General features: G+C 38.0%; 2 protein-coding genes across 3 annotated transcripts; one reads left to right on the plus strand and one right to left on the minus strand.

The window, feature by feature from the left end:
• Positions 1–2,015: 2,015 nt before the first annotated feature.
• CBF-A (CCAAT-binding transcription factor subunit A) lies at positions 2,016–10,483 on the minus strand. 2 transcript variants are annotated; one of them, NM_214520.1, is given in 9 exon segments: positions 2,917–3,098; positions 3,101–3,102; positions 3,950–4,017; positions 4,298–4,370; positions 5,030–5,159; positions 6,201–6,268; positions 6,970–7,112; positions 7,736–7,836; positions 10,355–10,435. In NM_214520.1, coding segments are annotated over 8 exon segments (591 nt in total). In that variant the 5' UTR covers positions 7,827–7,836; positions 10,355–10,435; the 3' UTR covers positions 2,917–3,082.
• Positions 10,484–15,295: 4,812 nt separating this feature from the next.
• Positions 15,296–17,906, plus strand: LOC586966 (ubiquitin-like protein 4A-A). The gene is made up of 4 exons (XM_786722.4): positions 15,296–15,598; positions 16,078–16,183; positions 16,683–16,881; positions 17,308–17,906. Exons 1-3 carry the CDS (start codon positions 15,545–15,547, stop codon positions 16,754–16,756), a joined length of 234 nt encoding a protein of 77 aa, XP_791815.2. The 5' UTR covers positions 15,296–15,544; the 3' UTR covers positions 16,757–16,881; positions 17,308–17,906.
• The last annotated feature ends 3,082 nt before the right edge of the window (positions 17,907–20,988 follow it).

Consider the following 20,988-nt stretch of genomic DNA (forward strand, 5'->3'; position numbering starts at 1 on the left):
GCATGTACAGGATGGAAAGAAGAAAAAAACTGATGAGAAAACCAAAATAGGTCATCATTAATTATACGTTTGCCTTATAATTTTGCCTTTGGAGTTGAAAACTTGCTGCAATTTATTAAGAAGTTTTACTTGAAGTTGATGTTTACATCCCCTTTCTCTCTTTCTCCTCCCTCCCCCCCCCCCCCCCCCCTTCCTGATCCCAAATCTAGATTTTAAATGTACATATCACGCGAGGAATGGTTGCAATTGCCATATATGTTTCAGCTATCCGACTGCCTGTCCCAACTACAAAAAAGACTCTACTCCGTTTGTTGCTACGCCAAACAGCCAGTGACAACGAATTAGTTTAATAAAATTATTTTAATACCGTTATTGTGTTTTCCGAATTTGAAGCCTCTACCGGCCCATCATGCAACCCTACTCTGATCTCATTCCTCCTCATCACCCCACCTTCTTTTCTCTCTCTCTCTCTCTCCCCACCTTTCCTTCCTCTTCTCTCTCTCTCTCTCACTTTCCCTTCTCTCTCTCTCCCCACCTTCCTTTTCCTCCTTCTCTCCCACTTGCTCATTTCTCTCTCCCTCTCTCTCTCCCACCTTCCCTTCCCTTCCCTCCCCTTCTCTCTCTCTCTCTCTCTCTCTTTCTCTCTCACTCTCTAATCCTCCCACTGTTCCTTGAAAATTAGCCACACCCAAATTATGAAACACTACACAAATACAATGCAAAAAAACAAAACAAAAAACATGAGAATATACTACCGGTATGTACAATATATACATCATGACTTTATCTCGTTCAAATTTCATTTCATGTGTAAACAGCAAAAAATTACAATTACAACAGGAATGCAAAGAAAACAAACAACAATTACAGTATACAGATAAACAAACAATCATCTACAGGTTTTTTGATTACCGGTAGATACTTTAAAGGACAAGTCCACTCGAAAAATAACTTACTTTCAATAAAAGCAGAAAAATCAGACAAACCAATCAAAAAAGTTTGAGCAAAATCGGATAACTAATAAGAAAGTTATGAATTTTTGAAAAAGTTTGTAAAACTATGGAACAATGAGAATCACGACACAAAATTGCCAAGATGGTTATCAGTTTGTGACGTCATGTCCTCACAGCTTATCCATTGCTTTATATAGTTTAATCCTATTAATTTCCCTTTTTATCCCCCAAAAACTTGATTTCCCCATGCCTTTGCCCAGGTTATATGATTTGTATCATATTGCGTGCATGACATTTCCAATTTTTTAAATGAATTTTGAAGAATTGATACTATTCTCCGAATATTGTATTTCATAATTATTGAATTTTATATAAATAGTTTATCAAAATTCAATTTTTCATGATTAAACCGGACAAAAATTACTCTTTATTTGTGCATCCACACAAAAAACTTATTACTAACAATCTAACTTGGATGCTGGTGTGAAGAAATAAGATTCTTAGGGTGAAAATAGGAAATTTATATTATCAATATAAAGAAAATAATTAGTGGATAGTGAGGACCATACGTCACAGACTCATGAGTGAGTTGCCAATTTTTTCATGTCATTAAAAATTCATAACTTTCTTATTAGTCGTCCGATTTTGCTCAAACTTTTTTGATTGGTTTGTCTGATTTTTCTGGTTCTATTGAAAGTAAGTTATTTTTGGAGTGGACTTGGGCTTTAAATGTATTCCCATCCTATTCCTATCCACATGCAGTTTCATCGAGTATAAGAAAATTTCATTAAAAACAATCAGGTAAATTCAGTTTATTCTACTGGCATGTTAAGTTGGGGCATCTTGTGAAAATATACAGCCCATGATTTCTCTCATCCAAATACACCAGCTGAGATAAAAGTGAGTGTTAAGAGTTACCATTTTCTGGCTGAACTGCACATATAACAGAGTTTAAACTATGATACTCTAGATATGGCCAAATACAATATAAAACAACTTTTAATCTCAATTTTCAGTTGAATGATAATTGTTCTTTAAAAAAATCACAATAATCCAGGTAAATGCTGGTTACTGCTCTAGTCTTTTATTTCTTTCTACAATGAACATGCACCATTCTCAATTTTTCCAAATAAAACATGATGTAACATTTCAGTTTAGCAATTTGCCTTATGTTTCAGAATGATATTCTGTGTGAAATTAATCCATAGTGTAAACCCATTTCGAACATTGCCATTGTATACATCTTATCAAAACTCTCCAAAGACATTAATGTTGAAGAAAAACTCAGTTTGTGATACCAGTAAGTCATGAAAAAAATAAAAATTGGAATTAACCTGAGACTCATGAGTGAACTAGAATTAGTTGAACAATTTGTAAAGTAAGACATTTTTTTGTTCATGCTAAAAATGTCGAATAGATCATAAATCATAACTGATTCAAAGAATTAAAAAATGACTTTCAACTTGAGCATGATTCCACCTCAAAGTGCATTGCCTCATATATGATATACTATACAAATTTCTTTGGACTTTCCATCTAAAATGATGTTCATGACAACAAAAAACCTTTGTGAAAGTATCAACATGTCTTTGTTTCTCAATCAAAGAGGTGATGACGGATTTAGCATCAATATCTCACATGAATAAAGAGACAAAAGAATTGAAGCTAGACTATATACAATCAAATAGTGTTCTGTACTAAGCGTGCACACAATGGATGTTAATGGAGTTGTCCCAAAACTAAGAGCCCTTATTAAAAATGAAAATTCCAAATCTATTATATTGCATCAAGATCAAAGCTTCCCAAAACTGGGCAAAATTGAGTTTCCAGAGGTTTACCTGACATACAAGTACAATTAGCAAAAGCATAAGCATCCCTTTCCTCATGCCTTTCTACCTAGTGCACAACAAAATTTGTCTATTCTAGCTATTAACCCATCCAACTCCAAAGAGATAAATGCCGTCAGCCCCATGCCTGCTAATCCATGTTGGTAAAAATACAATATCTGGGTATAGACTTCTTTGTATAAAAGATACAGTCTGAGATGTGAATCTGACAGCTAACTGCGTTCAAGGTGTTGGTCCGACTTGTGATGATGATCAAATTGGCAGCACACCACCAATCAAGGATCACGTAAAGGTCATTGTATCTGAAAAAGAATAGGCAAAAATCAATTACATGAACAGAATCAAATACTTGCATTCTAATCATTGAACCAACTAATATTCACACATCAGAATATTCATCTAAACCTCTCTCTGTGAATTGAATACCAGAAATAAGCATCCATTCAATAAGAATTGATTGGTAAAGCCCATGTGTCAATGAGTGTCCAGACAGCAATACTAAGTTGGGCGGCTTGGGACTTGATATTGTTTGATTGTCATGGTTGCAATAATCAAGCTAACTTTGGCTAGATCATATAGTGCCAACCTTGGTCCAATGTCAATTTGTTCCTTTCGAGCCAAGTGAACAAGAGATGTCGGCCCAACTACATGTTTGCAATGTTGCACCAACATACCAGCTGATGATGGCCTGAAATAGTATTGCTAATAATCTGGGTAAGTGTCAGGGATCAGCACATACAGTGATGTTACCTTGGTTTAGATATATATCGAGAGAGTACAGGAAAATTGGGGACATCGATATCCCTTGGTGGATGAAATAAGGCCATTGATTAGGAGGAAGGATGTGAGAAGGGGTTGTGACATCTTATTTTGTTAAATCCCCTTCTACTCTCTCTCTCTCTCTCTCTCTTCCTCTCCTCTTTTTTTTCTCCACTACCTTTCTTTTTGCCATTCAACAAAGGAGGAGCGCGGAAGGAGCTCGGAGGAAGGGAGGGAGGGAATCACAGCTGTAAAAACATGTGTACCCAGTGCCCCTTCTACTCTCTGTCCCTCTCTTCCTCTTCTCTTTTTCCCCACTATCTTTCTTTTTGCCATTCAAGAAAGGAGGAGCATGGAAGGAGCTCGGAGGGTATTGACCTGTGTACTGACCTGTACTTGGGATGGATACTGCTGGTAGACTTGTGTACCCGCCTGGTCTCCTGACATCAATTCAGTTGCTAAAAACAGAAGACAATAACAAATTATTTGATTTAATTTAATTTAATTTAAAATGGTTTAATTCATTTAATTCATTAATGAGAGCTGAATCGCAGTTTTTTTTTAACAGAGTATACATCAGTGACAAAGTAAAATTACACATAAAACATATGCATGATAACATTATGGCAGTAAAATTGCATTTCTTTTTTACTCTTGACTCTCACACATACTTTCAAAAATTAAATACAAAGTACCTTCATTAAGTTCCATAGTAATTTCAGATAGCCTTAAACTCACCAAATGTATCAGCAGACATATCACCAAGTTCATCTTGCCTAGCTTGAGGGATGACTTTGTCTCCTTTCATTGACTGCAAGGAGATAGACAAACAAACAGGTACATCAGTACTGGAGATTCAATTTGAATAGTGCTCTCCCCCCCCCCCCCCCCCCCCCATACCTGACTATCTAAAACACAACCTTATAAAATATGCAAGAAGTCATTTGCAGCCTCCAATGAAGTTTTTACATGCTGACTGTTATAATTCATTTCTTTTTTTGTGTACAATACTTCAAAAGTTCATGTATATAACATTTCATTTTCAAGCATCATCATAAATAATCTTTTGATGCTGGAATGGGGATTGCAATATATACAGAAAGTGACATCATTGCCTATTTATTTCCTCTTTCGTGAAAAATAAATAACGAATAAACAACAACAGGAATTGACTGTATGCCTTAATGGGCAAAATCTTACTGATATTGTACACAGGAATGGTAGAATAATAGGTACACCTCGTAAGAACCAAGAAAAAAACCCATCGGATTTGACAATAATTTGTGTAAAAAATCACTTCCATGGAGTTGTTGTTGATGTTTACATTGAGGAGGAGGAGGAGGAGGAGGAGGAGGAGGAGGAGGAGGAGGAGGAGGAGGATGTTAAAGTTGAAAATTATGATGATTTGTAATGATGATGAGGATGAAGAGAATGTTGATGATGATCGTAGTGAAATAAATGATGCCTCACCTCTCTGTATTTTTGGAGGTAGGATTTCAGTGGGTCAACGTAATTGTCAAATCCCAGATTTGACATGGCATACAGGATGTCTTCTCCGTTGATTGTCTTTCTCTTCTCCTGATGACACCTTTCACTGGCTCTACAAACAATCTTGATGTAAGGTAATAAGATTACAATTTACAAAACAGTGCATAACAAAATTTCTTTAACAGTAATAAAGAGAATGTTACAGAGGAAGTCATGTGCAGTAAACTGGAGAGTCTGTCTATGTAATTAACAAGGTAAATTGTGTATACATGTACTATGAAAGTACAATGTCATGCTTAAAATCAAATTACCTTGTCAAAGAAGAAGATAATGTGCAGCATAATAATTAGCACTTTTAAAAATTCAAACATAAACAAAGTCAGGTAATTCTTTAAACTTAGTCATCATGACAAAATTAACTAATCAAATAAAATGTTCCTTTGGCTGTGCACAGCGTGGCCATTTTTGATGCTGCGCAGTACCCTTTGGTTGAAAATTTATAAATTTGGTATAAAAAAATGTGTAAAGACTCGAGGAAATGAAGTCATGAAAGCTTGCGGCGCAAAATGCAATATCCTTGAATGCATTGCAGTACGCAGCAAAGTAATTGACTGGTATGGAAAGATTACTTGAGGCTTTGGCTTCACAACCGTGCCAAAATGTTTGATAGCATCTTCAACAGTTTCGAAGTTGAATAACCCACCCTTGAGTAAAAAAGAAAGAAGAGGATTCGCGGGGGGAAAATGGCATCTAGCAACATTCCCCCTTTCGACTAAGAAAATTGGGGAAAAATAGGGCAAAATAGGGAAGAATAGAGAAAATAAGGGGGAAATCAGGAAAATCAGGGTAAAATAGGGAAGAAAAAAGTGTGTGTAAAATCGGGAAGAAGAAAAAAAATTGGGAAAAAATATTTTAAAAATCAGAAAACCAATTTGAATTGGGTTTTTATCAGGCCTGAATAACCCTTACCCACTCTAGACGAGTGGTAAACCTGCACATAAAACCAAATGTAATATTAAAAACTTCTAGTGGGTAGGCAAAGAGAGTTTGAAGAAGAAGAGAAAAAAACAATAATAAGTTAGGACCATGCATGATAAATCTATCATCATTATCTGCAATCACTACCTGTCCATTTTGTATGTAAAAAGGATACTCGCTTGTGATAAAGCTGATGAACTCTGATACACATTCTTGAACACATTCTTTAGCTTCCTTGGATATCTGAAGATAGAAGAAAAAACCAGGAGAGAACGATTGCATTTTTTTTCTACAAGAGTAAAGAAAATGATCGTTGATGTCATCATGTGTCATTCCACATATTTCTGTCAGTACAGAAAAGTCTTAATAAATTTGCTACATCATTTACTGGCTTCAAAGAACATGTTTCTTCTGGGACAAAACCACACTGAACTATGCCATTTATTTCTGTTCAGACTCTGAGTACCACAATTTTTGCAAAGAATGGCTTTAAAACGAAGATCCAGATTAACTGCAAACTTGTTACTAATAAATAAGAAAACATGCTGTTCCTATCAGCAGATTTATCATAACTTGACATTTCTGCTTGTTTTTGTTTCATTCTTTCCTGCTTTCAAAGCTTTGGCTTTGCGTTTTAAGTTGTTTACTCCGATGAGTGTAAGACACAGAGCTTCTGTGTATCTTTGTATTGAGGGTGGACTGGCAGCATACATGAGGGCGAGGAGGGGAGGGGGGGGGGGGGGAAGGGAGCAGCACCATTCTTACAAGGTGAATGAAATACTAATTAACAAGACCATTGATTATGATGAGGTTGTGATGGGGCCCCATCCTCCACTTTTGCACGCCCCCTTTCCTCTCACTTTCTCCTCATTCCATTTTTGTTCTCGGCATTCATTGGTAAGTTTACTGCAACCAAATCTTTAGTAGCACCTTAATAAACTCACCTTTCCTGATTTAGGGATGCCATCTTTCATGATACGAGCGACATTAGCAATGGGTAGAAACCTGTCCTGTTCTCTCAGAGGTGAACAGGCTCCTTTCTCTTCTAAAGGCCCTTCATCATCTGCTACTCCAGGCAAGCTATCATCTAAAAACCACAGAGGGGGATCGAAAAGAAATTCTCATTGCGATGCCATCTTTCGTGATACAGACTAACTGGTTCCTATTCCGGAAACCATTATAGATCTAGAGTAAGCAAGTCAGACCAGAACAGAATTTTAAGATTTCCAACTACAGCACTAAAAAGCTGCAACCTCAATTGAGATAATTCTCTTATGTCTTTCAAAATTCCTTCATTTTACCTATATTCATGTATTCAATTGTGATGTGAACTATAATAGCAGTAAAGTAGAAACCGTAGAAATTTCACTATGAATTTAGAAGTGCACTGCATTTCTCTTACACACAAGAACTGTGTTTTTCTTATACTAAATAGGTACCTATATTCTTGAATGGTGTATATCAGGTCCCACCTCCCACCCCACCAATACACTAAATATACCTCCAACTTTAAAAAGGGTGTCTTTTTTTCAAAGCATCTCTGTCATTGTTCAGGATTTGATATATCAATTCAGGAAGACAATAAGATATTCAAAATGTCAAGTTCATTTATTTCCTAACTTTTAACTATAAAATATAGAATCTTTCAAACAACGTTTCAAATTAATTATATACGGTAAAGGTCTTAACAAGTACATGTCATGTACACACCTGCAGAAGTTTGCCCATATAAGCCGCTAGTAAGAAATTGATCACTGGACATACTCAGCACCTGTCCATCTCCTTGTTCTGTTGTCTCCATTTCCTTTTATCTGCAACAGGAAGAACAAACAAATTATTACCAACACTGTACATATATTTTTGATGATTTGTTTTACCTGACTGCTAAGAAAGCATGTGTATGCTTGTAAGTAAGCAACCAGGGGACCAACGACTTTAAGTCCTCTCCAATCGAGGGACTTGGTAATGAGGATAACATGTAGTGCTTAACCAAAGGGCATGGACTTGGTTTCGAACCCAGGACCTCCTGGTTACGAAACCACTGCTCTACCACTGAATCATCGCGTCTCATTCAAGTGTATAAAGTGGATTACATGCGAAGCCTACCCAGCGGAAGCAGGTACGTAGGGCTGTCAACTTTGTGGAACTGCTTCGAGGGAGATCGTATGAATTTTTTTTTTTTTTTGGGGGGGGGGGCGAGTTGAGTAAGAAAAAAAAATTGAAGTGCTCACTACCCCCCCCCCCCCCCCCCCCCCCCCCCCCCCCCAAAAAAGGAGAAATTTAAAGGAGGAGGCAGCGCTTTACTATTTTTCATTTTTTTTGCTATTTTATTCCAAGATGGCCACCATGCTAAATAGGGCTGGCCAAGGTATATTTATTCACAGATATTGTGCCATTTGAGTATACTGATGCAATGTTTGACAAAACAAATGATTTGTATCATTTAAGTTCACTTGCTAGGCAAGTTTCAAAATTCAGAAACAGTGAAAAATGTACATGTGTTCAGCTCGACTATAGAAGGTTTTTATACAAAATGTACATGTACATCACAGGCTTTTCACAGCGTTTTTTTTGTGCTTCTTTTCTGAAAAGTAATTAGTAATAAAAGGAGGCGGCGGCCAAAATGGAGGCGAGTGGATCAAGAACTTTGTTATTGTTGTTTTGTTATTTGGCCTTATCAAAAGTTAAAAAAAATTAAATTCCCAAAATATTGTCACCCCTAAACTTGTTTGCATGCATTCAAAAAATGTGACTGAATTGACAAACATTGGTAAAATCAGATTTGCATTTGAGATATTTTCCTGTATAAATTTCATGAAAATACTGTGCCTTTAATTTATAGGTTAATTGTATTTCAGTTTTCCTTATGTCATCATAAACTGTAGACTTTTGGTGTGCAAAACTGCAAACTTAGGATTGCATATTGAGATCATATATTATTTTCAAAACTAGAGAACGGTACAACGAATCGTCTTCTTTCTCGAATAATTTAATGAAACATCAAAGCTTCCGCAGGGGCAAACTGATTCAAACATGATGAAGCTAAAGACCAGTTATGGTCATGCGATTGCATTGTGAAAGAAACATTGTTAAATCGATCAGAAAAGGTTTGATCATCTAGCATAGATTACTGCAAGGTTTCTGGATCATCAAAATGATAAGAAATTTGGCAAGTCTTCATAAAGTTAGAATCACTATACACAGAAGGATGTATATGGGACTACACCACGTGCGCGGACACGTGCATTTGTATCTCTCAACAGGCAAGAGATACACTAATTTACCAAATATTATCAATTAGTAGGCGGTTTCCTCCCGTCAACATTTTTATCATGTATTATTCAAAACATATTCTTTCACAAATAAGAGCTTCCATTTCATTTTTTGAAATTGGGGCATTTCCAATACTGGTCTTTACCTTTTAGGAGTCGAGAATGGTACAACGAATCATCTTCTTTCTTTAATAATTTAATGAAACGTCAGAGCTTCCGCGCTATGCGCGAAGGAAGGGGAACTTGATTAAAACAAGGGTATATAGTCGAGAACGGTACAACAAACAGTCTTCTTTCTCTAGTATCTAATGAAACGTCAAAGCTCTCGCGCTTCGCACGGGAGGGGGGAAACTCCCTCCTCCCTGCACCCACCCCCTAAGAAACGCGCTACGCGTGCTCTGTAAGTGATTCGCACACTTTGCGTGCTCACTACCGCCCCCCTAAAATAAATCCTGGCTACGTGCTTGATTACCTTGGAATTTTTATTTTTATTGGATAGACTCTAGATGAGATCTAGAAGAGTAGATCTAAAAGTTAGACGTCACCTTAATTTTGTATCGTTGTATCGTTCTCACTCTAGAGTCTATATCAGTTCGGGAAATGTACGATTTCTTCAACGTTGCAGAAATCGTACATTTCCCGAACTGAGATATTAAAGTAGGCCTAGACTAATATGAATTTAACAACATAGTCTAGATCTGGATTTGAATTTGTTTCCGTTTTCAATTCCCCCATGGGAAAACATTAACATAGATCTAGCTCTAGATCACATCATAAACTCATATCACCACAGCACAGCACAGTCTCACAGGCACTAGACACACGCAAACACATATGAACATGCTCGTCTGTAATGTACAACGGCACTGCATGCATGCATGCAGTGAGCAATAGCGAAAACATCCGATTTGTCTTTATACGGTACACCGTTGCCGCTCCGGTACTTATCGTTGTAAATTGAGCAAAAGATATCAACATATTCGCTATCAAATAACAAGACTTTCATAAAAACACAAATGTATACTCGAATTACGAGCTCCATCCAAGAATGACTAACCATTGGCCGAATGTTGGTGCCAGAATGTTCAATAGGGCTGTGGTTGGTCAATAATTCGACGGCTCTGCTCCTAGATCCTCGACGAACCAGTAAAATTACACGGAATAAAGGAAGAACGCTGGTTGGGCGATCGCGCTCAATACGTACAGTACATTGACACATGCACCAATTACTCGAATACCCCCCCCCCCCCCCCCCCCCCTATAAGACTGAAGACAAGCAGTAAGTTCTGTTCTTACCACAAAGAAAGTAGTGAATAATTTTGAATATTTTTTTTTGTACGTGTGTGTGTGTTTTTCTTAAGGGGGGGGGGGGTAGGCCCTCAAATAAATGTCTTTGGATGAGTATACCGATCGCATATAGGGGTAACACTTTTACCCCTCCCTAAGCGGTGACTCTCCTTTTTAATAATAACATAGATCTATGTATGTATACGTCTTTTAAAAAATACAAACACAGATAATTCAAGCATAGGCATAAGTCCATGGTATATTCAGGCGCGAGGGGGAGGGGGGGGGGGTGGTGGGGGGGGATTAGAGGACACTTTTTTTTGGTCTCGAAATTAGAAAATTGACATTTTGTTCCTTTGGGGGGGGGGGGAGTGAGGTAACCTTTTTTAGGTCAGCCATTGGCATATTTTTTTTAAATTATTTTTAAATTAAAAAAAAAAAAAAAAAAAAAAATCACAGAAAATGGGGGGGGGGGGGGTTGCTCCAAAATACACACATAAAAAACCGAAGGGGAGGGTCAACCCCCTAACCCCCTCCCCCCCCCCCTTCCGTACGTGCCTACTCGTCTGAAAATAGTTTTTCCCCTCCCGTGCGAAGCGCGGAAGCTTTTACGTTTCATTAAATCATTAGAGAAAGAAGACGATTCGTTGTACCGTTCTCGAAAATAATCCTCGTCTGAATACAGTTTTTCCCCCCGCTTCGACGTTTCATTAAATTTTTAGAGAATGAAGACGATTCGTTGTTCCGCTCTCGAAAATAATTAGTTTCCCCCACCCGCGCGAAGCGACGGAAGCTTGTACGTTTCATTAAATCATTAGCGAAATAAGACGATTCGTTGTACCGTTATGACTTTTAATCCTTGTCTAAATTCAGTTCCCCCCCTCCCACGCGAAGCGCTGAAGCTTTTTACGTTTCATTAATAATCAAAGAAAGAAGACGATTCGTTGTACTGTTCTCGACTCTTAATCCTTGTCTAAATTCAGTTTTCCCCCTGCTTCGACGTTTCATTAAATTTTTTAGAGAATGAAGACGATTCGTTTGTTCCGCTCTCGAAAATAATTTAGTTTCCCCCCACCCGCGCGAAGCGCGGAAGCTTTTACTTTTCATTAAATCATTAGAGAAAGAGGAAGATTCGTCGTACCGTTCTCGACTCTTAATCCTTGTCTAAATCAATCCCCCCCCCCCCCCTTCCGCGCGAAGCGCGGAATTTTCGACGTTTCATTAAATTATTATAGAAAGAAGACGATTCGTTGTACCGTTCCCGAAAATTATCCTCGTCTGAATTAAGTTCCCCCCCTGCCCTCCCCCGCGCGTAGCGCGGAAGCTTTGACGTTTCATTAATTCATTAGAGAAAAGACGATTCGTTGTACCGTTCTCGACTCCTTACTTGAATCCTTGTCTGAATTTCAAATATGTTTTTTGTCTATTCCCTTTTCTTCCTACGTCCTCTTCCTTTACACTCCTCTCTTTTTTGGCCGGCGTTTATTGGGGGACCACCCCACCGCCCCCCTGGCTACGCGCCTGCTGTCAGATGAACATAATGTTGATACCTTGTCCGCCCCGGAAGCTCAGGGGTTTAGGTTTTAATTTACGGTCAGATTAGCATTCAGGGGTCCGCCTTAGCGCCCTAGACGGGGTCCAGGGGGCAGAGCCCCGGAAGTTCAGGAGTTTAGGCATTTAATTACGGTCAGATGAGCATTATTTTGATACCTAATTGTTACAATGGCAGGTCACTAATGGCTTGGGTTCAGGGGGCGGAGCCCGGAATCTCAAGGGTCTTAGGCACTCAATTACGGTCAGATGAGTATCGAGGGGCCCGCCTAAGGGCTTTTGATTGGGTCCAGGGGGCAGAGCCCCAGAAGCTCAGGGATTTTAGGCGTTTAATTACGGTCAGATGAGCATTTTGATACCTTATTATTTGTGACACTAGCAGGACACTATTTGGCGTTGGGTCCAGGGGGCAGAGCCCCCAGAAATCAGGGGGTTTAGGCATTAAATGACCGTCATATGAGCATCTAAGGGCCCGCCTTAGGCCCTAGTGGAATCCAGGGGGCAGAGCCCTTAGGATTTTAGGCATTAATTTTAATCATGGTCAGATGAGCATATTTTGATACCCCATTATAATGTGACACTGGCAGTTAACTATTTTTTCTTTCTCGCTCCCTTTCTTTCTATTCTCTTTAATATACTTTTTCAAAGAAAGTATGGGGGAGGGGCTCGAGGATCCCGATCCCCGCCGTTCCGCGGGCCCTGATATGTAGGCATCTCAAGAAGCATTTTCTTGCCTGGCTGTAAATTTAGGAATTTGTCATTTTCCAACAAACACATGTGAGGAAATTATCTCATTCAGCATTATTTGTTAACTACCGTTATGGAATTATAAATAAACCACGTTTGAATTCTATTTCTCCAACCCCCCCCCCCCATCAGTATGCCAGTGCCCCCCCCCCCCCCCCTCCGATCTACACTTTGTTGGCGGGAAAATTGCAACTGATATCCCTACCTTTCTTCATTCTCTTTTTTTTCCCTTTCCCTTTCTCTCCTTTTTCACTTTCCTTCCCTTCCTTATCTCTCTTTTAGTTTTGCTGAGAGGGGGGGGGGGGGGGGAGGGGCAGGGTCATTTTGGTCCCCAACCCATCTCCACACATTGTTGGCGGGATTAACCGCAACTGATCTCCGCTTCTTTTCTCCCTTTTCTTTTTTTCTTCCTCCTTTTGTTCCTTTTTAGCTCTCCTCTTTTCCTTTTCCTTCCTTCTCTCTTTTTATAGCGGGGACGGGGGGGGGGGGGGGGAGGTTAGGGCCTTCCCCCCCCCCCTCGATCCACAACTTGTTGGCGGGAAAATTGCAACTGATATCCCCTTCTTTCTTTTCTTCTTCCTATTTTGTCCTTCCCTTTATCTCCTCTTTATCTTTTTTCTTTCCCGTTCCTTCCTTCTCTTTTGTTTTTTTATTGGGGGGGGGGGGAAGGGGGAGGCAAGTCCTCCCCCGATCTCCTTCTTCCCTTTTCTTTCTTCTTCTTCTTTTTTCCCTTTTTATCCTCTTTCCCTTCTTTTCCTTCTCTCTCTCTTTTTTTTTTTTTTTTTTTTTTTTTTTGCGGGGGGGGGGGGCCAAGGCACGCTCGGCCCCCCCTGGATCCGCGCCGCCTATATAGGCATTAGGCAGGGGTAGGGAATGCTGTTGCCTGGTACGAATATATGAGATTTCACTTGGCTATAATCCCCACCCGATCTAAAAAAAAAAAAAAAAGATGAGATGAGATAGTGATCGGCTTATGTTGCCTGGGCATCAAAGTGGGATTTTTTTATGGGCAAAATGTTGATCAATTTCAGTATTTCTGTATTGTTTAGGATGATTATGCAGGCCCCCGAGTATAACAATAATTCAACTATACTGATGGGCCTGACCCCGTTGAAATAATACCAAATAAAAAATAGATAATTTATCTCCGATTTTGCCGAGGAGGCCCTATAGGACCTACTCGGCAAAATCGGAGACCTTTTCACAATTTTTTCGGGTGTTTACATTGCATGGAACTTATGAGAATGGAAAATGGACTTATTGCAAAGGAAAATGGTAACTTGTCTAAGGAAAAGGGGCACTTATCATAATATGTACCTTAGGTGATTGCAATCACTGAAGTCGATTCGACAACTATTAAAGGTAAAGACCAGTATTGGAAACGCCCCAATTTCAAAAAATGAAATGGAAGCTCTCATTACCAATCATGTGAAAGAATATGTTTTGACTAATACATGATGATAACAAATTTGCCGGGAAACCGCCTACTAATTCATATATTTGATAAATTCGTTTCTCTCATGGTCTGTGAGAGATATAGGGTAGTCCCATATACATCTTTCTGTGTATAGTGCTTGTAACTTAACGAAGAATGGGCCAAATTTCTTATCGTTTTGATGATTCCAGAACCTTGCAGATGCTAGATGCTAGATGATCAATCACCAATTCTGATCGATTCCACAACGTTTCTTTCACAATGCAATAGCATGACCATAACTGGTCTTTACCTTTAATGGTCGTTATTTCCCACTGAAAGCCACTTTCAAACCCTTTCGTTTTTAAGGGAAAGTTCTAGATTTGTCTTTCAAATGCCATTGGAATTTGACCTTTTTTTACTTCATTTTTGGGCTTGCAAATTAGGGACATATATAGTACCATGCCTATTGCCTAGTCAGTCGGAAAGGTCACTTTGAATGCTAGAGCCATTCTTCTTACATATATTTGTATACATTTCCGATAAAAGGATCAATAGTAATAACTTTCTTTTCGACTTCCAAACTCGCCTAGAGCTATAGGGAGCTCCTTTCTAGTTCTCTAAAAAACCATACTCTACGGAAATCGAGTGCTCATGATAGGCCCTTAACCTTACTTATTGTTGTATTCTCGATCTTGCGCCTATAAAACGAGAAGTGGGTGCAGCGGCTGCACACAGTGTATTTTCCGTAAATGGCTTAGAAGTGCATAACTTTGATATAGTTATTTTCTAGATTTTCATGTGGTTAATGCCACATATCACATAATCACCATATTTTCATGCTTGGATTAAAAAAAATTGTATTTTGTCTTCATCGCAACCCGGATAAACGCTACATGCTTGCCACTTCGGTCCCAGATATTCAGATTTATGTTTGTCTCCTAAAGTTCTATTCGTCTACGTTGCGTTGCGTTCTTTCGATATTGAGTGTGTCATAACTCAGAAGCTGTATAACTATAAAGGAGTAAATAGCTGCACCACTGGACGGGGACAATCTTCACTTTGCATTCACAGAATCAGGAAACATTATTCAATTTTGGATACTTGTGATTCTTGAGAAAAGAGACCAATGCACAGTGTAGATAATTCGGGAGACTGGATCTGAATGAACAGTCAAAACACGTCTTCTTAAATCCTTCCTAACTTTAGTTTTGGAACAAAATCTCTCAATTTTCATTGCTTATCATCATGCTTTTGATAGTGAAGATACTGCAGGCACCAGGAAAGGAGTGTAGAATAGAGGTAAGTGAAGTCTGACAATGCTGGCTGACTGTACTTTAAAAAAACAAGAACAAAAAGAATGATTATTGCTGAACTGCCTGAACACTTGTTTGCCTTTCAATTCATATAATTGAAAAGTCCACAGATCAAGTGTAGATCTACATTCTACAAAAAAAAGGGGGAAAATTAAATTCAAAGTAAGTTATTAAAAGTAGAGGTTTCAGTTTGAGTAATTGTGCAGAAATCAAAATAAGAAAACATGGAAAATGAGAGTCGTCAGTCGGACACATCAAGTGTAGGGCTGTGTATGCAAAAGTTTTGGTGTTAATAAAGGAAGATTAAGATTGGAGGATGCACGATATAAGAACAAGTGGAGGGATGGAGTGTCGTTTTTAAGACTAAAGCTGACTTTAATAAATGATAAAGATGATAAAAGCTTCCTTTCTTTTGATAGTAAACATTCTATAATCTCATTCTTAATTTTTACATTCCAAATACAGGTAACAGATGTTGAGTCAATTGTCTCAGTGAAGCGTATGGTGGCCAGAGAATTTGATGTGCCTGTCCATCTTCAAAGACTAGTGTTCCGAGGAAAAACATTAGCAGGTAAATATGAAAACCTGTCTCAGGATTCGTCAATTGCTGTATAGCGCCACTAAACATGTGTCAAAATATGGATTCTTCATCCGAATGTCAACGAGAGGCAAATAAGTTTTTAACTTTAAATGCCTACTTCCAAGGTATATTTCCAAGGTAAACGTTTTTCACAAATTTTCTGTCATCACTATACTATAGACTTTTTAGTTCTGAATGTGTTCTGTATATTAATGGAAATTTCCCCCTTTGATTATTTTCATTTTCATTTTCAACAATGAACTCCAATTATATGAAAACATTATACATTGCTGATTAATTTGTTTTTGTCAAATAATTATTCTTGCCTCCCTTCTGTTTTTTCTTGTCATGTGGTAAACATAATCCGAACACTGCTTCCGTCTATTGTATCATTGTTTTTATATGTACTAATATGTAGTTTGTTTATTAGATTTTTTCTATAATTAGAATAAACTACATAATGGATTGTGTAATTCTCATTGACCCCTAGATGGACAGAGTCTTGATTTTTACAAGATAGGCCCGGAACCAAGATTCATCTCGTTGTGCGTAGACCAGAGATAGATGCAGACCCAACCAGTGCGAATACTTTAGGCAACTGCACAGCTCTTTGGGATCATGTGTCAACGATTCTCGCTAGACATTTTACAAGTTCCGACGCAGAACAGATACTAGAATCTTTCAAGAAAGTGAGTGTGTCTGCTGAAGTATCATATTAATGTATATTTGTTCAATAGCTATTGCATAGGTACTTTGCAGTTTGTACACTGTTGCCTAAAATCTATCAAAATCTTGTTTTGCTTACATGAAGAAATCTTCCCTGAAAATAATGTGTAATTCTGGCAGAATGGTACAACATGCCTAGCCTTGAAATGTTAAATGATATACAGGTAGAACACAACTATTTTTATCTTCAGTTTAATGGTCATAACTCAAAGGAACTTATTTAAAGAAAATTATAGCATTCTTGAAAAGACATGTAATGCTGTAGATGATAGATGGATTTATTTTGGTGGGCGTTTTATTAACCGATGTTAGTTTTTAAGAAAGAGATGATTAAAAAGGCCTGGTGATGATAGATATAAGCTGAAACTAATGATCGTCTTTCTTTGCAGGAATTCTCTGTAAACATGGCCAACCTGAGTCTGGATGACATAGAGAGGATAGCACAGTCCAAGCTTGAGGCCTTAGATAGAGCTGGACCATCTAGCTAGAACCTACTCACCTTTACATCATTATCATTCGTAAGGGGAGGCAGGAAGCCGCAGTCTGTTGTCATGGTGACCATCTTTTGGACAAATAGGAGCTCTGATGTACTTGAGGAGATTCTTCAATGCTGACTGTGTGTTTGTAAAAGACATTTGAACTGGCGACGTGGCACGATTGGCCTACAGCTGTATCTCTAGGCTATCAAATGGTACTAACAGTTGCAAGAGAATACTGGAATCCTAATTTTATTCACACATGAGAGTGTGAGAACAAATCCATGGTTTGATGAGTATTCAAATTAGGAAGAAAGAACTGATTGTATGTCATCGGTTGAACATGGAGTTGGAGTGCAATGGTTGAATACATGCCTTCTATAGTCTTCTTCATTTTTTTTTTTTTAACAATCCTTTGCTTGGTGTTGAGAACAAAATATGTAACTGTATTGTGGTCACCAATATTCTTTAAGGTATAAGAGAGAATAGTAAGTGAGCAGGTATGTTTCTTAGCAAGGGAATTGAATGTAAAAATATTCCTTGGATAGGATGTTAAATGGAAACCCCTGTGTAGAGGAGTGTCACCGCCTTTGAACGTTAAGAACCCACTGCATTATTTGTAAAGAGTAGGGGGGAACCCTGGTGTAGTAGTCCACCTGCACACCCCCAATCACTAATATCTGGAGGAGAGACCTGAGGGTTACAGTGATTCAGTTCGCTTTTCACCTTGCAGGAACAATATTCTTCACATATGGACCAAAAATACACAGTAGCTCGGGGCGAATTTGCCCCCGAAATGCGGAAAGAGCCCCCGAAAGTCATAAAAGAGTCCAAAAAATTTCCATAGAGTTCAATGCGAAACAAATTAAATATTGTTATTTTCATGCAAGCAAGCTTGAAAAGCAGCCCGAAATTTTTCAATGATTTATTGACAGATGTGAAAACCAAAAAACCAGTTTCATCATCATGCAATCTTAGGATAAGTAATCCTGACAAAGCTGAACCAACTGAAAAAATGTGGATTATATGAAAGGTGTTGTACATTTATACATGAGAGAAACAAGTCAGTGAAAGTTTGAGCAAATTCCGATTAAAAATAAGGAAGTTAGGATTTTTGAAGTTGTGATCAATCAAACACAAATTGGCAACTCTATGACGTATCATGCGAGCTCAACTTCCCTTTGCTCAGTACTAAAAAAATCTAAAATTTTCATTTTCCCTCAAGAAAAATTTCAACCATACATGCGCCCTAAATATAATAATTGCAAATATGTTTCTATACTCTCCCTGCAAGGACCAAATATATATTCCGTCATCAATAACGAAGAAAACATGATTTTATGGAATATTATGCACAAAGCAAATGAAGGAGAGCTCGTATAATAAGTCAAAGAGTTGCCAATTTGTATTTGATTGATCACAACTTCAATAATTCATAACTTTCTTATTTTCATTCAGAATTTGCTCAAACTTTCACTCACCTGATTTTCTTATTATTCTGCCTCTATCGAAACAAACTTATTTTGGGGGTGGACTTTCCCTTTAATACCCTCAAAATGTGTAACCCTATTTGGCAATTTTAGACCAGGCATATATGTGGTTTGGGTTCATGATTTCAGATATATATCATTGTATTTCTTTTCTTTTTTTCTTTGTTTAAATTTTGTATAGCCTTTTTGTATAACACAAGGTATGTCCTCTGGGTGGGTTGGGTCACAGTCTAGTGAACAGAAATAGCTTGGAGAGAAAATGTGTTTCATTCGAAATGATATCCAGCCTCCTAAATTAAATAAATTATTCATTTCATACGAGGGGTAATCCTGCTCAATATTTTTTTTTAAGGCGGGGCTTCTGCAATATTGATGCTGTGCTAGCCAGAATTGGAATACCAAAATCAATGCAAGTACCTGAGTGAATTAGCTTATAATAGATGGGTTTACTATCATACTCAAATTGTATGCATACTTTTTAAACAAAGGTTGTTCTTGGCAACCTGAAGGCTTGCTCAAGGCTTGTCAGACAAAGTGACAAATAATGTATGCAGACTGGATTCCACAAGTATTGTAGTTCATTCGTCACTAGGTCCCCAGGAAAGAAACATCCATGAATTTGAATATTTTATTGAACCAGTCTATCGCTAGATGACTTGTGTCAAGATCTTCTTTTCTATTGTACTGTGCTTCAAATTTTAGGATCCAAATTATTTGTTCCCTTTCACTTCTTGTTGTTTTGAGCCTCCATTGACAAATGAAGGACGCAAGGCCAATCCTCGTTAATCTAGTTGCAAACAAAGATTTGACCTCTGTTTTAGGAGATTATGATAAACATCATCATACAAGAAAGGAGTACATGTAGGCACCCTCTGCATCTTTGTATCTGGAGTACAGTATACATGTAGAAATGTGAACAAACCGGTCTATTCTCCTGAACAGAAATCTTCTTTTTTTCACAACAAAATACAAAGTTCCATCGGAGACATCCCAGGTTCAATTATTTTTATCAATTTTCTTTAGTATTATACCGTTACATGCATTTCATTACAAGTTTGTCAATTAATTAAACAAATATTTTAATTACTGTGAAGTGACCGTATTTATATTGATAGAATGACTTTTTTAAACACCTTTACCGAAGAGTTTAGATAGGCCTGTACTTGAAGTAATTTTGTTACCATAAAATGATTGATTCCTAACCAAGTTGCTGCAATGCCTTTTCTCGATGTGAATTCAATTTCTTTGGGTGGCACGTTCTTTTATATCATGTATCTTAGGCCTTGCCAACAAAAAAGGAGGAGGTTTAATGAATTTTGTCGCTTGGCTTGAAACAAATTCAAGTAGTACTTTTCAGAACTTTTCAGTACTTTTCAAGACCTGCAATTTCAAATTGTCATCATTTTTTTTTTAATTCATTTTTTTAGGGGGGGGGGAGGAGGGGAGGGGGAGGCAGATTCATCCCATATTCTTCACTATTTAGAGTTAAGGTATGTTGCATCACTTTTCAGCCACTAAGACGTCAGGATGACATTTATATTGTATTTTCCCCTCTCATTCCGGTAGAATACCATTTATTTTGGTACCAAGTTTGTAGATACATAAAAATGATGTGTCCTAGAGTGAATCGATCCCAAACAGCTTAAAAGTCCCTCTATATCTATGCATTAACTTCTTTACTGCATGCCCTTACATGCATTGTAGGTAAGGCGTCTGACATACAATCAGTGACGTAATCATAGGGCACAAATCTATTCAAATCTGCTGGAACTGGCTTCAAGCATATGGTTTATTGGCTCTAGAATAAGATTAGCTAAGCAATCGTTGATCTATCTGTTCATACTACAAGCCGGGACCTGGGTTCTTTGACACTATGAATATGACAGACAAAGAAAGCGGACAAAATATACAGTTCCTCATTCTACCCTCAACAATTGCTGTGGTAGACAAAGGAACATCCCTGCACTGCTATTATGTAAAAATCTGTAGTACAGCACATGCATATTCACCTGTTCTACACATTTTTACATAATAGCAGTGAAGAGATTTCCTTTGTCTACCATAGCAATTGTTGAGGGTAGAATGAGGAACTGTATATTTTGAC

The sequence above is a fragment of the Strongylocentrotus purpuratus genome, unplaced genomic scaffold, assembly GCF_000002235.5.
Source record: "Strongylocentrotus purpuratus isolate Spur 01 unplaced genomic scaffold, Spur_5.0 spur5_scaffold_6, whole genome shotgun sequence".
Classification (NCBI taxonomy): domain Eukaryota; kingdom Metazoa; phylum Echinodermata; class Echinoidea; order Camarodonta; family Strongylocentrotidae; genus Strongylocentrotus; species Strongylocentrotus purpuratus.